We start from the raw sequence: 27,028 nt of genomic DNA, 5'->3' as shown, positions 1-27,028 counted from the left end.
TGAAACGAGATGCCAGTCCAGGTTCAATGCACGATGCTGGATGCTTGGGGCTGGTGCACTGGGACGACCCAGAGGGATGGTATGGGGAGGGAGGAGGGAAGAGGGTTCAGGATGGGGAACACATGTATACCTGTGGCGGATTCATTTTGATATTTGGCAAAATTAATACAATTATGTAAGGTTTAAAAATAAAAAATAAAAAAGAAAATATCATGCTAAGTAAAAGAAGCTTGACAGAAAATACCATGTATTATATGATTCAATTAATATGAAATACCCTAAAAAAACAAATTCTTAGAAACAGAAAGTAAATTAGCTTTTACCAATTTTACACTGGAAAGAAGGAGCAATGGGGAATGACTGCTAATGGGTATTAGCATTTCCTTTTTGGGGTGTTAAAATGTTCTGAAATTAGGTAATGATAATTATTGTACAATGTTGAATAAACCAATGTGAATTTTGTATACATTACAGTGTGATAAAAAGTAAATTATACAATTTAATGGATGAATTGTATGGTACATGAATTATAACTCAATAAAGCAATTTTAAAACAGGAGGTAAAATAAAGACATTCCCAGATAAAAACAAAATTTTTAATGCTATTTCTTCTTGAATAGTGTGATTACTGACATTTTTGTATTATTCTTTAATGTCCTTCATGTTTCCTCTGCATAAAGTTTTCTATTGAACATATGCTATTTTAATAATTACAAAATATATATATTAATGAAAAACACCAAGTTCCTAAAAATACAAAAGAATAAATTAAACCAAAGTATTCTTTACAAAATACCATATGACTCTAATCTACATTCAACCTTACAATGAATTTTTTTCTTATAGATAAGAGAAAATAAATTAATACTTACTTAACTGCTTGTGCTCCTGGTCTTTGCACAATCAAAGTACTAAATTCTTCCACTACAATATCTAGCAGTTCAGGTTTTTGTTGTTGTTCTCTTAGAATAATAGACATACTTTTCAAGTGAACAAAGAACTTCATTGCTTCAAACTAGAATATAAAGAGGAAGAAAATGAAAAAAAATTATATATCTATAATACTCCTACTTATACAATTTATTCTTTCCAAAAATCAGAAAAATACATCAAAAACAACCTTTACATATTTAAGGATCACCACATAATACTAAAACTAAACATAAACTAAAATTAAACATAACATAAAATTTTTTTAAAACCCACGTAACACTAAAAATTTTATTCCTACTGTGGAAACTCAAATAAATGCAATATTTACAGACTCAAAGATCACAGAACAAGTCAGTAACATGTATTTCTGAAAGGATTAAAATTAGGCGAATCTATCAATAAATACTCAGGTATAAGGCAACAAAACATTTTTACTGTTTTTGGCAAGGTTGGATCAACTGCTGTTTCACTATAGCCAATTGCTTCATACAGCAAACTTTTTTCTTTAGGTGTCAATATTTCTTCAAGACCTACAAATCATAAAGAATGTTTTATGTTATTAACTGGTAACAAGATAAAACCAAATCCAAATTTAGCTGCTTTTAATAATGTAAATTTTACTCTTTTTTATAATACCTTTAAGAAATTATATTCACAAATGCTAAGATGGCATTGGCAATTTTAGGTTTATTTTTCAAAAATATAAATGACTAACTACATTAATTTAGCAATATAAATTTCTAAATGTTTTGTATTAAGCACACAAAATAGCTACCTGTATTAGGTACTTAACGGCATGATGCTAGTCAACATAAGTAGCATATAAAATACGAAGTATTAATATCATGCCTACCCATTTTAAAGTTGGTAAAATTGAGTTTTAGAGAGGTTAAATTTGCCAGGGTCATATTGCTAATAAATGATATATCCAGGATATAAACCTAAGCCCCTAAGCCTCCAAAGTTATGATGTTAAGCATTTGGTTGGGAAGTAAAAATCTTTCCAAGAAATAATTTCAATGAAAATTTACAGTGGTTTATACTCTTTTGAAATTTTTATTTATAACTGTGCTATACACACTTACTAAATCTTCTAGACATAATACTCTTCTGAAAGTATTAGTAAATATTAAAAATTTTTTGATTTTTGACATACATTTAAAATTTTATTAGTAATTTTACTTATAGTAAGAATTACTTATCATATGTATATATACTTTCAATGTCTACTTAATGAAAGAGAACACTTGGCTCCTCCCTCCATGGGATTCTCCAGTCAAGAGTACTAGAGTGGTTTGCCATTTCCTTCTTCAGGGGATCTTCCCGACCCAGGGATCAAACCTGGGTCTCCCGCATTCCAGGCAAATGCTTTAACCTCTGAGCCACCAGGGAAGCCCTGATGGTTAGCTACACTACCACAGCTTGATGATTAACTGCACTACTGTAAATGAAATGAACGTACTTCCAGGTTTAATATCTAGTTGTTGTTTACTATGCGATTCTGACCAACTCCACATCCAGCTAAACCATCCTTTATTGCCCTCGGACTCTTCTGCTCCTTCTCTGAAAATCCTGTATCCAGCTTTCTTTACCTAAAATAAATAAATTTTCAAATAAATGACAAATTATCCTTTATTTAGCAATTCAAAGAAACAGGATATTTCCAAAACTTATCTGCTTTAGTGGATAAGTATAAACAACAATCATACTGACAATAAAATACAGTAGCTGTAACACTGGCCAAATACCAGAATTTAGAATTATCTGGTACTTACTAGCACATGGTCTTACAAGCAATAATAATGGGCGGGGGGCAGGGGGTGGGGAATTGGCTTTTCACCTTTAAGCCCAATCACTGAGAAAGAACTTTTTTCCCCCACTGAAACTGTCTTGAATAGATGTGGCAAATAGATGGTTTAAATAGATGTCGCAAAAGAATACATCAAATTTTCTTGTAATATGGTGTTTTTGTTCAGACACTAAGTCATGTCCGACTCTGTGACCCCATGGACTGCAGCGTGCCAGCCTTCCCCGTCTGTCCTTCACTATATCCTGGAGTTTGCTCAAATTCTTGTTCACTGAATCAGTGATGCCATCCAAACATCTCATCCTTTGTCTCCCCCTTTCTCCTCCAGCTCTTAGTCTTTCCCAGCATCAAACAGGGTGTTTTCCAATGAGTTGGCTCTCTGCATCAGGTGGCCCAAGTATTGGAGTTTTAGCATCAGTCCTTCCAATGAATATTCAGGGTTGATTTCCTTTAGGATCGACTGGTTTGAGCTCCTTGCTCTCCAAGAGACTCTCAAGAGTCTTCTCCAGCACCACACTGCGAAAGCATAAATTATCTGGTGCTCAGTCTTCTTTACGGTCCAACTCTCACATCCATACATGACTACTGGGAAAACCATAGCTCTGACTATATGAACCTTTGTCAGCAGAGCTTGACGTCTCTGGTTTTTAATACGCTGTCTAGGTTTGTCATAGCTTTTCTTCCAAACTGCAAGTATCTTTTAATTTTTTAGCTGCAGTCACCATCACTGGTGATTTTGGAGCCAAAGAAAATAAAATCTGCCACTGTTTCCACTTTTTCCCTGTCTATTTGCCATGAAGTGATGGGATTGGATGCTATGGTTTTAGTGTTTTGAATGTTGAGTTTCAAGCCAGCTTTTTCACTCTCTTTCACCCTCATCAAGAAGTTCTTTAGTTCCTCTTCACTTTCTGCCACTATTCTTATAATACAAATAAGCAAATTAGAACCCCTTTTAGGAAATAGTATAATACAGCACAATACCAATAAATTCTATATAAATTATAGGTTTATTTTATACTAATTGAAAGACAATCTGGAATTACCTCAACTTCCGCCTGTTGTCTTGCTACAGTTATATTAAACACATCCAAAGTCTTTTCCAAATCCTAAAAATATAAATAAAATGTGTTTACATAACTTTATATAGATAATTTTCATATATGCTCTATCAAACTGCTGCACTAAATATGGGAAATTGAAAATAAGTCATCCATCAATATGATATTTCTCTTAAATTCTGAGAAGCAATGCTTGTACATGTCAGCTTGGAAATTTGGCTTTGAAACCAACACAGAGAAGACTGGAATCAATGTAGCAAATACTTTCTAGGATTCTGAAGTTTATAAATGTCATAATAATGTGAGGCTTCAAGTTACTATTTTCATAAACCCAAATCTCTCCAGATTGAGAAGAATCTCAAATTCCAAATGATCACCAGAGTTTCTATCATCCAACTGAAGTTAAGGAGTATGAAAAAGTCTAAGTAAAAGAGACAGAGAATGACCAGTCAAAATTAGAACAAATAAGTAGGAAGTGTTAATCACTAAAGACTGAGGACTTAAGTATTACAAAATATTCAACAAATTTTTATAACACTAACCTCCAAAGAGTTGAGAAGTTCACCAGATGGCTTCTTACTTGTTAGCTTTTTTTTATACAGTTCTTTATATTGCTTCATTTTTTGCCTATGTTCTCTAATATGCTTCCAGGACCACATCCGTAAGTGGGGGCGAATGTTTACTTCAAGGATACCATGTATAGCATAAGCCCACCTAGTTAAAAAATAAAAACAAAAACTCTCCCCTTAAAAACACCCTCAAACCAACAGTATGAAATACAACTGACATCACTTCTGTTCTAACAACATACGTAATACAGAGACTGTGAAAATACTATCTAGCATTTGCTTCTTACCAACCCTATTAGTAATTAAGAACACATATTTAGCCTTATCTTTTTCCTAAATGAAAATAAGCAAAATTACAGAATTTTGTTATAACACAGTTCTACCAAAAAACTATTAAAGTATTAATTGGCAACTAGCCCTTTAGCCACCTGAATAGTAATTAAAATAGTCAACTGAAAAAGTAACTGCAACTTTGAAAACCTAGGTTAAGACCTTAATAACTAAAAAAATAAGACTACTTCAGAATTTTTAAAAGGGGCTGCACTTTACAGATTCCCATAATTTTTTCAGATTTATAATAGTGTTCTGATACCAAAGTTTGAAAACTAAAAAAAGACATAGTTGAAAAAGACATGTTTTTTTAGTAATTTCAGAAATACAGTAAATGAATAGAATGCTAGTATTTCCAGTTGTAAATTCATTATAAAGAATCCTTTATAATAATAAAGGATTAATAATAATTAAGTCAATTTTACTAGTATAATAAGCAAAAGCCACTACAAGTGTTTCAGGCCAAATATCATAATATAGCTTGTATCAGCCTTTAAAGAGAGTATCTTAAAATTCTTAAAAATTCAAGAAATTCACTTTCATGCTGTCATTTTTTAATACAATTGGAGACATATTAATGCCACGGACATTAGTATCTGCAAAAATTCCCTGGGCAATAAATAATGTGCTAAAAAAAATTTCACTGAGCAATTCCACTTCTGGGTATTTATGTGAAGAAAATGAAAACACTAACTCAAAAAGATATATGCAACCACGTGTTCACCGCAGTATTGTTTATAGGAGCCAAGATATGGAAACAACCAACTGTCCATAGATGGATGAAAGGATAAAGTATACACATACAAACACACACACACACATGCAAATGTTATTTAGCCATAAAAATGGAATAAAATCTTGGCATTTGTTACAACATGAATGAACGATGATGGGCATTATGCTAAACGAAATAAGTGAGAGAAAGACAAATACTGTAGCATTCACTTATATAAAGTTTTTTTTTTAATGATCTCATAGATACAGAGAATAGACTGGTGAGAGACAAAAGGAGTGGGTGGGGGATGGGTAAAATGGGTGAAGTGGGTCCAAAAAACTTCCAGTGATAAATAAGTCTGGGCATATAATGTACAGCATTTTGACTACAGCTTATAATACTGTATGGCATATTTGAAAGTTGCTAAGAGAGCAGATATTAAAAGTTCTTATAACAAGAAAAATAGTTTTGCTATCTATGTGTGGTACTGGACGTTAAGGACTTATTGTGGTGATCCTTTCTCAGTATGTACAAATATCTAACCATTATGGCGATTATACTTCAATTTTAAAAGTTTAAAGCATATTACCATTCTTTGGCATGGTAACGAAGAGGTACATCAGGTTTGAATTTCCTATATGGTACATTTTGCGTCATCATATCAACCGATTCAAGAAGTTCCATAAAACTGAAATACTGAAGAATGAAAAAATTAAATCTTTAAGATTTTTTGTTTAATTGTCAAAGATAAAAATTAAATTACTAACTTATTTAAGGTAATGTTTATTATATACCATTATGAATCTTAACATTTAAAATCTTAGCTCTGCTTTTATCAAACTATAACCTACAATTTACAATTTCATTAAAAAAAATCACCTGTGGTTTATTAAGTTGAATTGTTATGTCATGTAACTCAACATCCAGGTCTATTTTGGGGGCAGAAAAGTCAAAATCCGATCTGCGATTCATCTGAAGTTTGGCATTGGCAGATATGGGGCGAAATACTGAAAAATAACACAAATTTTTAAAAATTATTTTAAAATAATGAGTTCTTTTTCCAAGTCACAAAGTGCTAGAGGAATCAAGCTGAAAATGCTCATTTTCATTTCTTCTATACCCTTTCCAGTTTCCAATTTCCATACTGCTATAACTTGATCAGATGAATTATCACTTAGTCTTGAGGAGTCTTTTGCCTTTATCTATAACCCATATTGCTTTTTGCAAGTACAATAAATACAATTGCTTTTTGCAAGCTAACTGCACTCCCCCTCAAAAAAAAAATAAATAACCCTAAGAAGCAGGAACACACTCTAAAAGGCAAAACAGGTAGATGAAAGTGAAAGTGGAGAGTGAAAAAGTTGGCTTAAAACTCAACATTCAGAAAATGAAGATCATGGCATCTGGTCCCATCACTTCATGGCAAATAGGTGGGGAAACAGTGGAAACAGTGTCAGACTTTATTTTTGGGGGGCTCCAAAATCACTGCAGATGGTGATTGCAGCCATGAAATCAAAAGACACTTACTCCTTGGAAGGAAAGTTATGACCAACCTAGATAGCATATTCAAAAGCAGAGACATTACTTTGCCACAAAGGTCCATCTAGTCAAGGCTATGGTTTTTCCAGTGGTCATGTATGGATGTGAGAGTTGGACTGTGACGAAAGCTGAGCGCCGAGGAATTGATGCTTTTGAACTGTGGTGTTGGAGAAGACTCTTGAGAGTCCCTTGGACTGCAAGGAGATCCAACCAGTCCATTCTAAAGGAGACCAGTCCTGGGTGTTCTTTGGAAGGAATGATGCTAAAGCTGAAACTCTAATACTTTCGCCACCTCATGCGAATAGTTGACTCACTAGAAAAGACCCTTATGCTGGGAGGGATTGGGGGCAGGAGGAGAAGGGGACGACAGAGGATGAGATGGCTGGATGGCATCACCAACTCGATGGACACGAGCTTGGGTGAACTCTGAGAGTTGATGATGGAGAGGGGGGCCTGGTGTGCTGCAGTTCATGGGGTCGCAAAGAGTCGGACATGACTGAGCGACTAAAATGAACTGAGAGGACATGGGAGAGATACTGCAGGGGGGAAGGAGTTATGCTTTGTGGTACTATTGTGCTCATTCAGCAGACTCTTGCTGTGCCATGGTTCCAATACACAGCTCTTAAAGAAAATGGCTTCTCCAGTGTCCAGGTCCTGCAGCACAACAGATATCTTCAGCACTAGACTCCTGCAGCACACAGCACCACCCAAGAGCCAGCAAATTCTCTTAATACATTGCTCAGGAGGTTTTAGAGTAGAGTACCTTCTGGAGACAACTCTCCACAAGACTTCCTAGTGGGTCAATTTCCCAAAAGTTCCTTCAGGGTAATTTACAAGTTTTACCAATAGGGCATCAGGGACTCCCCTGCCAGTCAGTGACCCACAGCAATCCCCTCTCCAACAAGTTCTAGATCTCAGTGTTGAAGGAGACAGACGCACTTCTTTGGGCACTCCACCTAACTCCCAGGGTAAAGGCTGTTTCTTCTAGCTATTGGGATGGCCAAAAAGTTCACTCAGATCTTTCCGTAAGATGCTACAGAAAAATTTAAACAAACATTTTGGCCAATCCCATACTATTCTTGCATTCCTTAGTGTTCTCTCTACACTTTGTTAGCCAATCCCTTGTTACTCTAATACCCTCTTATATTTAGTAATTCTTCATAAATACTTTCCGTTCTCAAATTACTATGTGCTTCCTGTCTCTTCATCAGACTCTGAATGAAACAGCCAGAAATGACAGTAGGGTAAAGGCGAAATAAGTCAAAATTAAACTGATATATTTGAGAATCATCAACACACATGATACAGCAAAGTATTTTGCTTTTGTGTATATATTAGAAATACATTTAATTTTATGAGAAAATCAACATGAAATACCACAGTGACAACAATATTCATTTCAAATTTATACTGATTACTTTAATTGTACATTTATCTTATGAAATTTACTTACCAAAATCATAACCTTCTGGAACAATATTTTCATCAACAATGCCATTCCTCAGGCTGCTCTATTAAAAGTCAAATTGATATTACTTATATTCATGCTAATACTAGTATATGCAAAAATGTTTAAAAGCAATTTTAAAAAATAACTCAAACTTAGGAGAGTATAGCTAAGAAAATATTAAAGTGACTAAATACTATTAGGAATGTATTTATATATATTTGCATACAAGCACATACACAAAATTTCATAAAATTCAACATCTCTTTAAGACAAAACAAAGTGGGTACAAAAGTAACATATCTCAATATAATGAAGGTCAGAGATGACAAGCCCACAACTATCATCATACTCAAGGGTGAAAAGCTGAAGGCTTCTCTTCTAAGATCAGGAACAAGACAAAGATGCTCATTTTTACCACTTTTATTCGACACAGTATTAGAAGTCCTAGCCAGAGAAATTAGGTAAGAAAAATAAATAAAGCATACAAGTTGGAAAGGAAGAAGTAAACTTTCACTATTTGCAAATGACATAATAATATATGGAAAACCCTGAAGTCTCCACCAAAAACTGCTAAAACTAATAATAAATGAATTAAAGTTGCAGGATACAAAAATCAATATACAGAAATCTGTGGTATTTCTGTACACTAATAACAAACTATCAGAAAGAAAAAATAACAATTCCATTTACAATTGCATTAAAATGTAAGAATACACTTCACCATGGAGGTAAAAGGCTTGTACCCTGAAAATGATAAGGCACTGAGGAACAAAAATAAAAAGGACACTAACTAATGGAAAGATATTTCATGCTCATGAATTAGAATAAGTAATACTGTTAAAGATTCATATTACCCAAAGCAATCTGCAGATATGTTGCAATCTCCATCAAAATACCAACAGCATTTCTCACAGAAAAAACAATATTAAAATTCATATGGAACCACAAAAGAACCCAAATAGCCAAAGCAATCCTGAGAAAGAACAAAGCTGGAGTTGTCATCTTCCCTGATATCTAACTATATTACAAAGCTAACAGTATTAGTATCTGTCACACAAACAGACACACAGATCAACAGACCAGAACAGACAACTCAGAAATAAACCCATGCATATATGGTCCAAAAATCACTGCAGAAAGTGACTGCAGCCATGAAATTAAAAGTCGCTTGCTCCTTGGAAGAAAAGTCATGACAAACCGAGACAGCATATTAAAAAGCAGAGACCTCACTTTGCCAACAAAGGTCCATATAGTCAAAGCTATGGTTTTCCCAGTTGTACACAATGTACAGTTGTGAGAGGTGGACCATAAGGAAGGCTGAAAGCTAAAGAATTGATGGTTTCTAACTGTGGTGCTGGAAAAGACTCCTGAGCGTCCCTTGGACAGCAAGGAGATCAAACCAGTCAATCCTAAAGGAAATCAACCCTGAATATTCATTGGAAGGACTGATGGCTGAAGTTGAAGCTCCAATACTTTGGTCACCTGATGTGACACGTTGACTCATTAGAAAAGATCCTGATGCTGGGAAAGATTGAGGGCAGGAGGAGGAGTGAGTAAGAGAGGATAAGATGGTTGGATGGCATCACCAATTCAACAGACATGAGTTTGAGCAAAGTTTGGGATATAGTGAAGGGCAGGAAAGCCTGACACACTGCAGCACATGGAGTTGCAAAGAGTCAGACACAACTTAGCAACTGAACAACAACATACAGAGTCAGTTACAACTTATGACCAAGGAGTCAAGAACATACAATGGGAAAAGGACACTCTCTTCAATAAGTGGTTTTGAGAAAACTTGACAGCTATTTGAGAATGAAATCTGACTACCTTACACGATAAATGAAAATAACTCAAAATGGATTAAAGACTTGAACATAAGGCCTGAAACCATAAAAACTCCAGAAGAAAATAGGTGGTAAGCTCCCTGACATCAGTTTTAGCAATAAGTTTTTAGATTTGACAGCAAAAGCAACAAAAGCAAAAATAATCAAACTGACTACATCAAATTAATAGCTTTTGCACAGCAAAGAAAACTATCAAATACACGAAAAGGAAACCTATGAATGAAAGAAAATATATGAAAATATTATATCTGATAAGGAGCTAATATCTGAAATATATAGTGAACCCATATAACTCAAAAGCAAAAAAACTCAAACAACCCAATTAAAAATTTCAAAATAGAAATACAGATGGCTAACAGATACATGGAAAGATGCTCATCATCCCTAATCATTAGAGAAATGTAAACCAAAACACAATGAAATACCACCTTACGCTTGTTAGAATAGCTATTATCAAAAACCAAAAAAATTATAAATTTTGGTGAAAATGTGGAGAAAAGAAAACCCTTCTGCTCTGTTGGTGGGATGCAAATTGGTGCAGACCCTATGGACAATATGGAAGGACCTCAAACAATTAAAAAACGGAACTATCATATAACCCGACAGCTCCACTTCTGAGAAGAAAATAAACATCCAACTTGAAAGCATATCTGCACTCCATGTTCACTGCAGCATTACTCATAATAACCAAGATATAGAAACAACATAAATATCCATCAAGAGTGAATGAAGAAAATGTTTTATACACACACACACACACACACACTATGGAATATCACTCAGCCATAAAAGAAAGTGAAATCTTGCCATTGGGACAACACAAATGGACCTTGAGGCATTACACTAAGTGAAATAGCTTAAAGACAGAAAAACAAACATATCTTGCTTTTATGTGGAATTTAGAAGAAAAAATAACATAGAGAACAGATCGATGGTTGCAGGGAAGTGGGGAGGGAGGTACTGATAGGAAGGGAAAAAAATTGACAAAGGGAGTCAAGAAGTCCAAACTTTCAGTTATAAAATAATATTTATTAACTCATGGAGATGTAATTATACAGCATGGTGACTATCATTAATAATACTGTGTTGCATATTCAAAAGTTGTTATGAGTAAATCTTGCAAGTTCTTATCACAAGAAAAACAACTGTATAATTACATATGGTGGTGGATTAACTAGACTTATTGTGTTGATCATTTTGCAATATATACAAATATCAAAACATTATGTTGCAGACATAACTAACAAATGTTTCATATCAGTTATACCAAAAAGGTATGTTTATATATGTCTATGTACAAACATATATATTCACCTACTGCTGGAAATTTTAATGGATTTTTGCCTAGGAAAAAAAGGACCACTGACTAACATATTATCTACAGTATGTTAGATAAATGACAAAGAATAAAACTATGCAAAATATGATACCAAAGATATATATGCACGTATCAAAAAAATTTACTTACCACTGATTCATCATAATTACTAAGATAAAACAACTGAGTCTTCACATTCCAATAGGCAAAAAGGTTATCCAATCGGATTAACTGAAAATAAATCAAATTTATTATAAGCCTCATTTTCAATGAAGATTCTTTAGCATATGCTTTTTCAGAAGTCTCAAATAATTGGTCATATAACACTTAAGTCAATACAATTCATAAAAATCCTTATCTATGTATTATCACTTGTCTTAAAAGTATCTTTTGTCAAGCCCATTGACTGACAAAACAGTATTTTTTGTTTTGTCAAAAATAAACATTGTTTATTTTACCTTACGAAATAATTTCTCAGTTTCATCATGTAAACATGGAATCCAGTATTGATCTGTTGTCTGAAAAGGAAAAAAAGAAGCAGTAAAAACTGTCACTTGCATGTGAAATGGCAGAGTGATAAACAGAATCTATCCTGCCCTAGACCAATCTACCATTAAAATGTCCTTGAAAACATAACATTTAGTCAAAGAATATTAACTGAATATTCTGTATTCAAGAATCCCATTGCCTGGTGAAAAACAAACTAGAAAGCAAACTACAAACTGGTTAAGTGCCATTATGGAGGTTAAATACGCAGTACTCTGGGAGAATAAAGTCCGTAACTAAAGACTCCACAGTAGGAGCCTCAATTTCAGGTATGTGATGGTGAAAGTGATACATAACCTACTAAGTGACACATTAATGGAAGTTATCAATTCTAAATTTAGTAGGGAATATGATTCATGGTAGGAAGATATCTGAATGTATGGTATGTTCAAAGAACTGAAGTAGCCCAATACGGCCCAAGAACATATTCAAAACATAGAAAAGAGGTAAAATCAGGTGTCCTACCTAGGGTCAGATTACACAGGGATTATAAACTATTTTGACAAAATTATAGACTTTAAAAGCAATGAAAAGTCACTGAGGGAAATAAATTGCTATCAAATGCTTATATTTATAAGATGGTTTTCATTTTTTCTAGAGAACTAAATGGACTGGAACAGTGGTGCTCAAATTTTATCATGCAATTAGGATGACCTGGAGGGATTTTTAAACAAAACAGCTGGGTCTCAGCCTGAGTTTGCAATTGAGTATGGCTCGGGTGGGGGACAAGTTTCCAAATACCTCCAAAACCAGTGGTGAAAACCACTGCTGACACTGTTACCAATCACCTTCACAATGCCAGATCCAATGGCTAATTTTCCAACCTTATTTTTCACTGTTACAATAGCATTTGACAGTTTACCTCACCCAACTTTATTGAGTAACTTTTCACTTGACTTTTCTCTTTTCCTGTTTGAGGTAGATCCAAATTTTAAAAACCATACACAAAAACTGAATGAACATAAAAAACAAAAGCATATAATGAAATACTATACAGCAGCTGAACTGAATCAATTAAACTACATGTGGCAATAAACACGTCACAAACAATGTGTAGCAAAAAAGGAAACTCAGAAGAATCATGTAACATTTACATGAACTTTTAAAAATCTACCAAATACTACACATTTTTAATGGATATACAGTGTAAAGTTTAAAAATGTAAGATGTTTACCTCTTGGGTGGGAGAGAAGAGTGGAGCAGAATACAAAAGGAATTTAAACTTTATTCATAACAGCTTATTCTTTAAAAGTATTTAAAATTTAAACTAAATGACAAACTTAACTATCATCCATTCTGGATACAAGCAAGTGTCTCATAATTCTTATGTTCTCCTACAGTTTTAAAGTTTCTTAATTAAAAAACTAAACAGGAAGAAAGTATGCCACAATTACTAGTAATAGTGATGATGAAATGATTTGATTCTGTATACTTTCCACAACTAATCAAAGATTTTGAAATGAAACATTACTTTTATTTTGTACTTATGCATTTAAAATTCAGAATGGATTTTTTAAAGTAAAATAAGTATGAAATATCATAATTGGCAAATAGTCTCTCACATATGAAACTAAATTTGATTATCAACCATTTTTTAAATATGAAACTACCTACCCCCAGTTTCAATCCAGTCTATGTACTTTCTGTATGAATTCTATATAGATACCTACTCCTGATGCTGGCATACATTAAGTAGTTATTAGTAATTTAATTAACTATACTACAAAACTAAATATGGTTAAAATTTTTTTTAAACCAAGTACCTGCATGCTGAGATTCTGAAGGGAAATACCAAATGACAGAGGGTTTTCTCGATTTGTGACCTAAAGAGGAAGGAGAGTAAATTTTACTCAGATTTTTAGTAGATGGACAAAATTTATATTGTAGAAAAAGTTCACTTTCTGGTAAGTAAGCTATTTCAAACATTCATAAACATTTTCCTAGTTTCTGGAATAATTTTTATTTCTACATTTTTCCTAACTACATATAAAGTACCAATGTATTAGTGTGGTACAATAATAATATATCAATATAATGTTGCCGCAGTCCATGGGATCACAAAGAGACATGACTTAGCAACTGAACAAAAAAATACTCTTTTTCAATCTACAAAAAAGAAGTTTATTAAAAATGAGATTGACCCTCACAACAGAGCTGTGAGAAGCCAACAATGATGTGTTTGAGATACAATATATGATCTATTTGAAATCAAACAATTAGTTAAGTCTAACTAATGATTCCTAAACCATTGCTTTTTCCAGGAAGTAAACACAGTATAAAGTATTTTAAAAACATGTAACTGCTAAATCTACCAAAGGTGATAATAAGAAAGAAATTTTCCTTCATTATCTGATGCTTGAACATTTTAGAAAAGTGTAATCAAGGCACTGAGGACTGCAAATTACAACTAATTATAAAAAATAAAGATCATGTCATGTTCAGCTCTATATCCCTCCACTTGCCAGCATCTCATATGTTGACCACTACAGAGCAGGTGTCAATAAACAGCAAAATAAATATAAAAACAGTTATTACCTATTAAAATACTTACATCATCTTCATAGCGAATATGGATGTTGGAAATTTTCACTTGAAGATTTTTTATGATCTGGGTAATTAATTTTTCTGTGAAAGTGTCCTGTTTCTCCACAAGCTGTTTTTCTACAATTGCAAATATTCATTTTTAATATGAATGAAAAAAACATTCTATGAGTATCTGTATTGAAATAACAGAAATGCTACCTTCTTAAAGAAAGAAATCTGTAATTAGACTATTAAGTCTCCTTTCCAAGTATCTTACATACCAAAAGACTTTCCTGGGTGACTAAATGCACACAGTTTTCAAAACCTACTTTCTTGTCCAAACTAATGCTTATCATGTAGAATCTATTGGCATCAAATTTTATAATTTCTGTAGGTATACCTGAGTACATAAGGACATGAAAAACAGTAAGATTATTAGGTAAGAATTATAACAGGATCATATTAGAAGAGTCAGAAACAGTAGCAAAGAAAGAATCTCCCTTAAAATTTGTACTATCATCATAAGGTGTCTGTGGATAGAAGTATAAAACAGCTGAATATGCTCCTTCTCTAATAAACACAAAATAGGAAGATATAAGATTCTCTCCCTCTCCCCTTTTAAGCAAAAATGAAAGATGTTCATTTGTTTCATTTTTCAAAATGAGATTAAACAATCTTCTTCAATACTTTCTAGGAAAATAGAAAGAATAAAAAATCGAGGTTCCTAATTTTTTTTAATATGCTGATAACCACTAATTACTAACACTTTTGCCCCCACTTAAAAATGCCAATGAAAGCGATCTTTTTCTAGTCCTATTTCACCTGTATACACTTATTATTTATCTTTTCCTCTAATGACCTGCTGCTGCTAAGTCACTTCAGTCGTGTCCAACTCTTAGCGACCCCATGGACTGCAGCCTACCAGGCTCCTCCGTCCCTGGGATTCTCCAGGCAAGAACACCGGAGTGGGGTGCCATTGCCTTCTCCGACTACTTCCTAATTCAGCTGACCCAGAAAGTCTCAGAGAAAGAAAAGTATGATGAAGGTATTCTCATACTTGCATCAAAGGGAAGCATGAGTGAACGAACATACTGAACAGGACTTTAGAATTAATAAACAGAAGTAGAAAAAAACTCTTTGAAGATGAGAGTTTTTTATTTTAAATGTTGAATCCCACCACTACCTAATAAAATCCTCTGCTCTATAAATTTAGTTATTCAATTAAATGCTAAATTTTTCTTTCCCTATCAACTAGTTTCTTTCGGACTTCCTTACCCAGCTCAGATTCCTTAATACATTATTTCACCAACATTTTAAACTCTTCTGCTTTCTTTTTTCTCCTTTTTCTTCTGTCAATAAAGTTCCAAGCCGACACAAATCCAAATTCTACTTTTTATATAAACGTGTATGCCTTGCCAGGTGAGTAGGGGAGAAGAAAATTACCACAAAACAGACTGCAATTACTTTAAGTTAGTCATTACCAACTTCAACTAACCAACAACCTTACTACATTTCTCCAATCAACTTGTTCACACTCCAGAGTAACCATCTTAAAATTCCTCTTGGTACTCTTCAAAAGTCCAACAATTCTTTCACTGCTCTTTTTACTCTTAGCAAACCACTTTACAACTATGAAGAAACCAAAGCTTCCTCTCTGCAATCATCACTAAATAGAAATAGCAATTTCTAAGGTAACCAAGGACCTCCATGTCATAAATAAAATGATTATTTCTTAATCCTCAATATACCTGATAAATCAGCAGGATCTGACATATTCTTCACTTTCCAAACCACTCTTTTCCCATCGAAATGTAACCTCCAAATTTCCTACTATAATACTTACCTAACCACTCTTTCTTGGTCTTTTTTTTTTTTTTTTGCTGTTTTCCTCCTCTACACAATCCTTAAATGTTGGCTTTCTTTAGGGCTTAGTTCTAGAAATGTTTCTCTTCTCATTTTATACTGTTGCTGCAGAGAATCTCATCCATACCTTACAGCCTGAACTATCTTCCTAACGCTGACAACTCTCAAAAGTATATTGAATAATGCAGGAAGTAAGATATGATCACAGAGTAGTTGGTACATTCAGTAAACTACAAATAGGCCAGTATGGCTGGAACAAAGAACAGAAAAGATATGAAAGGGATGGGGTCAGTAAAAGGCTGGAAAGGTAGACAAGATTCAAGTCATAAGAGCAACAAAGTATTTTGCTGAAGAGTTCAAAATTCTATCTGATAACAGGTATAATGGATGAATCTTAAGCATGGCCATTTATATTTTAGATTTAAGTATAACTAGGAGGCACTTCTGATTAAACATGAGTTTGTATCTATTTTTCTCTTCCTCAGTAAAACCCCATGAAGGCAAAAGGGGAAAAATGGATAAATCTCCAAGACAAAAAGAAAAGAGTGTAGAAGAATAAGAGAAAGCTTAAAAAATTCAGAAGCTGGAAAGCAGATGGGCTTAGACAACATGACAGAAGAAGAAATTTGATCTCAAATGCCCATAAATTGAGATGCCAATAAAATACAATATGAGCTAAAAAAAGAACCCTGGGAAGATTCAGTAACTGGAATCCTCTGAAAATATAAATGGCAAAGAGGTGGAAGAAGAAGGTGATCATATAAGGATTGGCTTAAAGTCTGTATATTGAGTGGTTAGATTTCTAGGTATCCTTCCTCTTCCAATCCACAGGATCAAGCAATTATCCTTTTTCCCACTCCATAAGAAGCAAATGTTTATTCTGGAGACAATAAAACTGACAGGCTCCAGACTCTGAGACTATGTATGTGAAGGTACAAGGAAATCCATCATGCCAAAATGGACATACTAAGTAAAAGGTCTATGTAATAAATGTTAAGACCCACATCCAACTGCTAATCAAAACTAGGGATCTGACTTCCCATGATAAGCAAATGGTCAATAAGCAGACAAAAAGATGCTAAAATACTAATTTTTACACACAGATACACAATGGAATCTTATTCAGCCTTAAAAAGAAAACTGTGACAAATGCTACAACATGGATAAACCTTGAAGACATAAAGTGAAAGTAAAGTCACTCAGTCCTGTCCGACATTATGAAGACATAATACTTTACATGGGGAAATAAACCACTGAAGAAAATACAAATACTATATGATTCCACTTGCATGATTACTCAGAACAGTCAAAACCAAACAGACAAAAAGCAAAATTGCAGTTTTTCCCGGGTCTGGGGGTAAAGGGGGAAAGAATGGGTGTGTTATTGTCTATCGAGTGTAAAGTTTCAATTTTACAAGATGAAAAGAGATATGGGGAGAGATGATGATAGTGGATGCAATACAATAAATGTATTTAATACCACTGAACTACTTAAAAGTCATTAAGAAGGCAAATTTTATATGAACACTACAATAAAAAATTTTTTTAAAAAAAGAGGATGAGGGTATGGATGAAAGACAATAGAGATGAAAACATAAGAAGTATTGCCAGGAATTGTGGTAAATCTCCTTTTTTTAATGCCTTTTTTTAACTTGTTTGCCAACCAGTAAATCGTTTATTATTGCTTTCTTTTTATTTAAAAAGTAAGTTAATGGCAAGGACATTTTGAGCAGTACACACACAACTCTTCTAAGATGCTTAGCATCAAAGGATGGAGGAGCATAAGCTAACCATAGGAACATGACTTGATGCTTAAAAGATAAGAGAGGCTATGGCATATTTACATGTCAAAGAGAAAGCTTCACTAGAAGGAAAAGTTAAGAGTCAGAGTACAGGAGTGTAGATGTTGATGGTTATATAAAGAACTCCTACCATTACTCCATTATCATCAACAGCAATAAGTGGAAAGGGGTTAGATTTCTGCAGGACATCTCTAATACTAACAAAAGAAGGGGACTAAAGTAATGGACCATTTTGGTCTAAGCTGAACAGGAATGTATGTGACGCCAGAGGGTAAACAGATTTGGAAATATATCAAGAAACTAAGTATCTCCAAAAGGTGAAGAACTGATAAAAGTGGAATAAGGAAGAGAAGACTAGAAAGGTAAAAAAAAAAAACCTCATGAAATTAACTACTAAAAAACTAACCTCATCCTTATAAGTTTGGAATATTATTTGCACTAAGGTAAATTTCTATAAGGTAAAATTTCTATAAACATGATAAAACATAGAAACCACATTAAAATTCTTGTAATAAGACTATCATATTTTTAAAGTAATCTCAGTGCTTCCAGAAGAAAATAATATAGTAATGTAATAAATATTTAGCTCTTTTCTGCTTTTCTTATTACCATTCTTATTGTTATCTTTACCTTGATCAGCTACTTTTCGTTTTGCTTCTTCTATTCTTTTCAATTCCTGTTGCTTTGCTTCAAAGAGTTGTTTTTCTTCTTTTATAGGATCATATTTTATTCCTGCAGAAAGTATAAAAAAGGAAGACTCTTAATTACCTTAAATTTAAATATACTCATTCCAAAAAATATCCTGGAAAATAATCACTAATTCAAAGTTCACAAAAATTGAGGGTAAAAACCAATTTACTTTATATTACCAAAATAACACATTTAAATATTAAAAAAGCTCAAAAAATTCACCAAAATTATTTGAACAAATTATCAAATATAAAGATTTTTTCACATTAAAAAAAGGAGTAATTGAAATGACAATGTTTAAAATTTGACTTACTAGAAGAAGGCACTATGAGTAAATAAACGCCTTCCAATACAGCTTCAACTGGTTGGGTATAAAGGTTTTTCCATGGAATTATAAGATTAAGAGTACCTATATGAAAAAAAAGAAAAAATATTATTCTTTCAATCTAGATTTACTATCAGCCTATTTTCTATCAAGCACTAAGGGAGATAACAAAGTAGTCTTTGACTTTACGAGCTCATTAACTTTATAGAAAGCTATTTTACAACAATAAACTAAAAGTCTTTTTAGTGATGATTTGAAATTATCTGTATTAGTATTGTTGGAAAATCTACTAAAAAATGTTCTAAATATTTACAAGTTTCTATTGTGGTGATATGTACCACAAACCTATCAGTATTATCCTTCCGTTAATCAATAATCTTTGATAAAATAAGATTGATTTGTACCAATTTTTATTCAAAATCTCTAAATATTTTTCTTATACGATAAAAAGGAAGATTACATACTTTATACAAGTATATTTTATAGCGATTTTACACACTATGTACATATTTGTATATATATGATATTTGTATAAGTATGATTATCATAAGTGTATATACTCATAAATTCCTATGATAATAATCAAGGATCCTGGGCAATATTAGAAAATCATTTCAACTAATAAAAATATTTTGCTACAACCCAACAGCAAAGTATTTTAAAAGCATTAGATTTCTTAAACTAAAGAATATGATGTAAAGGACTCATTATACTATTAATTCTAGTTTTATGTATTTTATGTATTTAGTATATGTAGAAAACTTCTACAATAATTTTTAATATTAAAAAATATTTTTAGAAAGTATGAATCTCTAGATTTAAAATTAGTTGTCATGATCAGGGAAGGAAAAGACTTACTAAATACATTATTGGTGCATTAACTCCTTAGAAGGAAACCTACGACAAATCTAGACAGTGTATTAAAAACCAAAAACATCACTTTACCAACAAAGGTCAGCATAATCTAAGCTATGGTTTTTCCAGAAGTGATGTATAGATATGAGAGTTCAACCATAAAGAAGGCTGAGCACCCAAGAATTGATGCTTTTGAATTATGGTGCTAGAGAAGACTTGAGAGTCCCTTGGACTGCCTGGACCAGTCAATCCTATAGGAATCAGTCCTGAATATTCACTGGAAGGACTGATGCTGAGGCTAAAGCTCCAATACTCTGGCTACCTGATGTGAAGAGTCAACTCACTGGAAAAGACCCTGATGCTGGGAAAGATTGAAGGCAAAAGGAGAAGAGGGGAGCAGAGGATGAAATGGTTAGATGGTATCAACGACTCAGTGGACATGAATTTGAGCAAACTCCAGGAGATAGTGAAGAACAGGGAAGGACTGTGCTGCAGTCCATGGAGTCTCAAAGAGTCAGACACAACTTAGTGACTGAAAAACAATACTACATACTTAGACATACTGTATTATATAACTCCAAAAACCCATGTTTTTAAAAATGCCAAATCAAGAAAAAGATTTCTCCATACTAATTTAGAGAAAAATAAACTACCTGACTTCTAAAAGAGGAATAGCTTTCTAAGTTTTAAAATCAGAGAAGATAGTGACCATTTAAAATTTCTATACTACCAATATACCATTTGTACCACTAAGCATTTGTTTTAAACCAAATCATTTTTTCCTTCCTTATGAAGGGCAGGCTTCTTATTATAGAAAATTTAGAAAAATCAGAAAAAATACATAAGAAGGTACTTTAAAAATCTTCCACATGAAAACAATTACTTTGAAAGTATGTATGTAAGTATATTTGATATGTATGCAATTCTGCATCTTAAATGAGGAAAACTTTGAAAAATCAGTAAGATTAACAACCCCCATTAATGGCAAGGGGACAATATGTTCTTATAAAACTGGTTGCATCACTACATCACTCATTTGGAAATGTGTACTTCATTTAGCAGACTGTGTTCCTACTATAAGCCAAGTATTGTGCTAAGTGAAGATATTAAAATTTTAAAATTAAATCCACTTCTCAAAAAACTTACTGTCTAGAAGAAAAAATAATGATATTAAATAATGGCAGTTTCTATGATAGAGATATGCAAATGAAACCTTAAATGACTCTCAAGATTATCTTATGTATTAGGTATCAGTTCAGTGTACTTTCTACCACCTTACATTAACACTGAAAATTTACCCTGTCATCATTTTTAAACATGGTCAGAAAAGAAAAGAGAAAACAGAAATAATGAAGGCACTAAATGAAAGCAAGTCTACCTACTGTCCTTATATCGTTTTCTAGAATAGATGTTAAATTTATATACACTGATTTACAATGATCATAGTTATGACTTTCAAAATACTTTCAAAAAGTATATGAAAATGTTTACTGTAAATTTTTGGACCAATAGAAATAAGATTACATTGTTCAAATTTTGTAATATGCAATATTGAGAAATAAGGGAGGTCAAATCAATATGGATTATGAGGAATCTTTATTAATGATAATTTAAAAATATATAAAATCCTACATACACCATGATTACAAGTCAAAATGTTCACATGTAAAAAACCTTATAAAAATTTGCAAAAATAAATATACTAGGTAGAAAAGTAATGGGTGACATTTTCCCCATTTTATTTATACTAAGTAGTGTTTAAATTATGGGGGCAAAAGGAAGAAGAGAAACAGAATTAAGAGTCCTAGCAATGTAAATGAAAAAAGCTTCTTTGGCATATGGTCTAATAACAACTAAAAGAGCACAAAATTGTGGAGATTTTCATTAGGTAATTTATATAAGCTTTCAAAACACCTTATTCTCCAAGTGACACCAATACATTGCAATAACATTATATAAATTCTTCTACACAAATTATCTGCATACTACTACTTTTAAGTCACAGATAATAATACTATCATCTTGCACAATATGTAAACCAATAGTTTAAACAACAAAGTTAAAACAATAAACTGAAATAATTTAAGAAATGAAACATATATGTCTTTATTAAACACATTTGAATCAATTTCTGCTCAATGTAATTCTGCTCAACCAGTATATGTAAACTACAAAAACTAGAAATGTAATACAACAAAATTAGCATAGTGTTTCCTAGAAAACTAACAGAACAGAAACCAGGTTTTTGACTGGTTCCTGACCAAACTGCCTGGAGGATCCAGACCCAATTCCTTATACCACTTATCCATGGCCAATCAGAATACAGCAATGATAACTAGTCAGAAACTTAAGAAACTGAGACAGTCATGCTCTCCACTAGTTTTAATGCTTTGGATCTCAACTCATTTCAACACTTAACAAGATGTATAATTTCACAAGTATTGGGGCTTCCCTGGTGGCAGGGGTTAAGAATCCACCTTGCAATGCAAGGGACACTGGTTTGATCCCTGGTCCAGGAAGACACTACATGCCACTGGGCAACTGGGCATGTGTGCCAAAACTACTGAGCCCACACCGCACTCTGGAGCCCACAAGTTCTAACTACTAAGCCCATGTTACAACTACTGAAGCCCATGTGCCCTAGAGCCTGTACTCCACAACAAAAGAAACTGCTGCAATGAGAAGCCCTCACAGCACAACGAGAGAGTAGCTCCCACTCACCACAACTAGGGAAAGCTCGCCTGCAACAACGAAGCCCCAGTACAGCTAGAAATATGTTTTTAAAGTATTTCACAGGTATTCAACAGGGATATATGGACCACAACAGACATTAAGTTACACAACAAAGTTTTATATAGGTGAAAACACATGATTCTTTTAATTTATGCTCAGAAACATTATATCACATTATAGAGATACTAGACATATTATTCTGGTTACATGTCTAACAGGAGGACATACAAATAACAAAGACAGCTTACCTATATGGCCAACTTTAATTTTAAATGGTACGTCCAGTTGACTCTACAAAAAAATATATATGCAAAATCTTAGTACATACACAGTTTGCAAAACACATAACTAATTTTTTCTTCCCAAGATTACTTAAGGGATTTAAGTTAACTTAGCCTGGTAGGCTGTAGTCCATGGGATCGCTAAGAGTCAGACACGACTGAGTGACTTCACTTTCACTTTTCACTTTCATGCATTGGAGAAGGAAATGGCAACCCACTCCAGTGTTCTTGCCTGGAGAATCCCAGGGACGGGGGAGCCTGGTGGGCTGCCGTCTATGGGATCGCACAGAGTCAGACACGACTGAAGCGACTTAGCAGCAGCAGCAGCAGCAACATCTTCTCTTTACCTTCAATACTTATTTAAGTTTCTAAATACATAACTGCAATATCTTCAAATCCATAAAATTCAGAGCCTGATCACCTTAAATAGCGAAAGATTCTACAGCAATACTGACCACCAAAGTTACTCATACCAGAATCACTACAGCTTTTACACTGTTTGAAAAAGAAAACAAAGTGGGAAATTTCACTGTCAGTGTGTACTTGAAGGGAAACTAAACCACTAGTGCAAAAAATGTCCTCAAATAAATTTCTCCTCATTCAATAGGAGAAAAGACAACCTTTTCAATAAATGGTACTAGGATAACTGGATATCCACTTGCAAAAAGAATGTAGTTGACCCTTATCTTATACCATATATGAAAATTAACTCGGAATGAACCAAAGATCTAATGTAAAAACTAAAACTATAAAATGTTCAGAAGAAAACAAAATCATGTGATTTCTTGGATATCACATGAAAACCACAGGCAACAACAATTTTTAAAAAAAGATGAATTCGATTTCATCAAAATTTAACTTTTTACATAAAAAATGTTTGTATATAACACCGTTAACAGAAGCAAAAGACAACCCACAAAATGTGAGTAAGTATTTGCAAATCATATCTTCTGACAAAGGGAAATATCCAAAATATGTAAAGAACCAAAGTGCACCACCCCCCCAAAAAAAACCATGATTTTAAAAAATCAGCAATGCTTTTCAATAGACATTTCTATTTCTCCAAAGAACATATAAAAATGGTCAACAAGCACATGTAAAGATGCTCAACCTCACTAATCATTGGAGAAGCAGTAAGGAAAACCAGTAAGATTTACCACTTCATGCTCATTAGGATAGTTATTATCAAAAAAACAGAAAGTAAATGTTTTCAAGGATATGGAAAATTGGAATTCACGTACTGCTGGTGGGAATTCAGGTATACTTCATTTTACTGTGCTTTACTTTGTTGCACTTCCCAGGTACTGATATTTTTTTTTTTTTTGGTTTTGTCTTTTTTTTTTAATCAAATTGAAGGTTTGTGGCAATCCTTCATCGAGGAAATCTATCAGTGCCACTTTCCCAACAGCATTAGTTTTTAACTGATGTACGTACACTGGTTTTTTAGACTAGGTAGCACAGTGGTAAAGAATCTGCCTGCCAATGCAGGAGATGCAAGAGACGCGGGTTTGATCTTCAGGTTGGAAGATCCCCTGGAGTAGGAAATGGCAACCCATTCCAGTGTTCTTGCCTAGAAAATTCCATGGACAAAGAGCCTGGTGGGCTACAGTCTGTCAGGTTGCAAAGAGACACACATGACTGAGCAACTGAGCATATACACACAGAGTGTAAATATAATTTTTAAATACCCTGGGAAACCAAAACCTTCCGTGACTTGCTTTTTTGTGACCATATTCACTTGACTGTAGCGGACTGGAAACGAACCTACGAAATCTCCAAGGTGCGCCTACATAATGTGGCTCAACTGCTTTGGGAACAGTGTGGCGGTGGTTCAATGGCTCAGCCGTGCCCGACCCCTGTGACCCCATGGACTGGAGCCCAGCAGGCTCCTCCGTCCCTGAGCTTCCTGAACAATAGTACTGGAGTGTACTGCCATTTCCTTCTCCAGGGCAGTCTTCCCAACCCAGGAATCAAAACTGGGCCTCCTGCATTGCAGGTGAATTCTTTATGGACTGAGTTAGTGTGGGGGGTCCTAAAAAGGCTAAACATACAATTACTAAATAATCCATCAATTTCACTCCTAAGTATTTACCCACAGGAATGAAAGCTAGGATTTGAACAGACATGAATACTAATATTCATAGCAGCATTATCCACAAGACACAGAGGCAAAAACAACCCAAGTGTACATCAACAGAAAAGTGACCAAAATGCAGTATATACATACAATACTATTCAGCCTTCATAAAAAGGAGTGATTTCCTGATACCTGCTACAACATGGATGAACCTCAAAGGAATTATGTTAAGTAAACTAGATAAAAAATGACAAACATAGCAGGAGTCCATTTATATGAGGTACTTGGAATAGGCAAATTAAGTGAAGCAGAAGTTAGCAGGGTGAGTGGAGAAAGGGAATGGGGAGTTATGTTATTTCTTACTGGTGACAAAGCCTTCCTTAGTGTAATAAAAATGTTCCAGAAATACATACTGATGATGGCTACACAACAGTGTTAATTCTACTGTATTCTATGGCAAAAAATATATATATATGATTAAAATGGTACCAGGAAAAAAAAAAAAAACTGAAGATGACTGGAGAGGTAAGTTAAAAATCTAAAATGAAAGCATACGGGAAGAGACAAATTTTAGAAATATTTTTAGTGGGGGAAATTACAGTCAGGTTGTATTTCTATGGAGATTGAAAGTCCATTTTGCAAAATTCACAGTTTTTAAAAATTACTTTAAGAAGTTTTCTTAAACTTAAATAATTTAAGATGACAAATCAGGAAGATGTTCATGTAACCTAAATGTAACCTGTTCATGGAACCTAACATAAGAAAGTGCTTATTGTCAAAACATACCAGGGCATTTTCTTTAATTTCAAGATTCTTCAGGGCCACAGCTCCTAAAAGAAAAAAACAAAATGAATAAAAAACTAAAAGTGAAATATTCAAATAAACTTTAACAAGGTAGGTATACTTCATTCCTAAATGTCCTATCAAGGAAAACAGTTATCAAAATGTAAATAGAAACAGAATCCAACTATAATTGTTGGCTCCCCTTCATTCTTCAACTTAGTCTAAGATTCTACGTTTGAGCAAACATCATTTAAGTTCTGACCTATACAGCGTAGCTCAAGGATAATGGATATATTTTCATCAAAATTATACAAATAATATGAATCTACCAACATAGCATGATGTAAGAAATTACTGGAAAAAATGACTGCTTAAGTATATTTGCAATGAGCAACTGGAAAGATTTTTAATTCAACCATGTGAGATTAATAAGGATTTCTTATTAATTAGAGATACTGAGTGTTGTCCTATCTTGCTCTGTTTTAATTCTGCTACAGAAAATGAATGCCTTCACTTTTAGGCAGTAATTTGAATATGAGTAACTCGATCACAATAAACTGTGGAAAATTCTGAAAGAGATGGGACTACCAGACCACCTGGCCTGCCTCTTGAGAAACCTATATGCAGGTCAGGAAGCAACAGTTAGAACTGGACATGGAACAACAGACTGGTTCCATATAGGAAAAGGAGTATGTCAAGGCTGTATATTGTCACCCTGCTTATTTAACTTCTATGCAGAGTACATCATGAGAAACGCTAGGCTGGAAGAAGCACAAGCTGGAATCAAGATTGCCAGGAGAAATATTAATAACCTCAGATATGCAGATGACACCACCCTTATAGCAGAAAGTGAAGAGGAACTAAAAAGCCTCTCGATGAATGTGAAAAAGTTGGCTTAAAGCTCAACATTGAGAAAACTAAGATCATGGCATCTAGTCCCATCACTTCATGGGAAATAGATGGGGAAACAGTGGAAACAGTGTCAGAC

General features: G+C 33.6%; 1 protein-coding gene across 1 annotated transcript in view; it reads right to left on the bottom strand.

Moving 5' to 3' along the window:
• Window positions 1-244: 244 nt before the first annotated feature.
• Window positions 245-27,028, bottom strand: part of LOC104992154 (vacuolar protein sorting-associated protein 13A-like) — a 51,972-nt gene continuing 25,188 nt past the window's right edge. Inside the window, exons 2-17 of the mRNA XM_010844910.1 lie at window positions 26,044-26,087; window positions 23,148-23,190; window positions 19,300-19,395; window positions 18,927-19,028; window positions 14,660-14,769; window positions 13,872-13,931; window positions 12,021-12,080; window positions 11,713-11,793; window positions 8,404-8,461; window positions 6,291-6,418; window positions 6,001-6,107; window positions 4,340-4,511; window positions 3,783-3,845; window positions 2,395-2,524; window positions 1,369-1,463; window positions 245-1,015 (exon numbers count right to left, since the gene is read on the bottom strand). Of these exons, the coding sequence (XP_010843212.1) occupies window positions 869-1,015; window positions 1,369-1,463; window positions 2,395-2,524; window positions 3,783-3,845; window positions 4,340-4,511; window positions 6,001-6,107; window positions 6,291-6,418; window positions 8,404-8,461; window positions 11,713-11,793; window positions 12,021-12,080; window positions 13,872-13,931; window positions 14,660-14,769; window positions 18,927-19,028; window positions 19,300-19,395; window positions 23,148-23,190; window positions 26,044-26,087 (1,496 nt within the window). The 3' untranslated portion in view covers window positions 245-868. The remainder of the gene's footprint in view (window positions 1,016-1,368; window positions 1,464-2,394; window positions 2,525-3,782; window positions 3,846-4,339; window positions 4,512-6,000; window positions 6,108-6,290; window positions 6,419-8,403; window positions 8,462-11,712; window positions 11,794-12,020; window positions 12,081-13,871; window positions 13,932-14,659; window positions 14,770-18,926; window positions 19,029-19,299; window positions 19,396-23,147; window positions 23,191-26,043; window positions 26,088-27,028) is intronic.

Source organism: Bison bison, unplaced genomic scaffold (genome assembly GCF_000754665.1).
Source record: "Bison bison bison isolate TAMUID 2011002044 unplaced genomic scaffold, Bison_UMD1.0 scf7180017864212, whole genome shotgun sequence".
NCBI lineage: Eukaryota > Metazoa > Chordata > Mammalia > Artiodactyla > Bovidae > Bison > Bison bison.
Note: the sequence above shows the minus strand (reverse complement) of the source record. Positions and strands in the feature narration are given on the sequence as shown.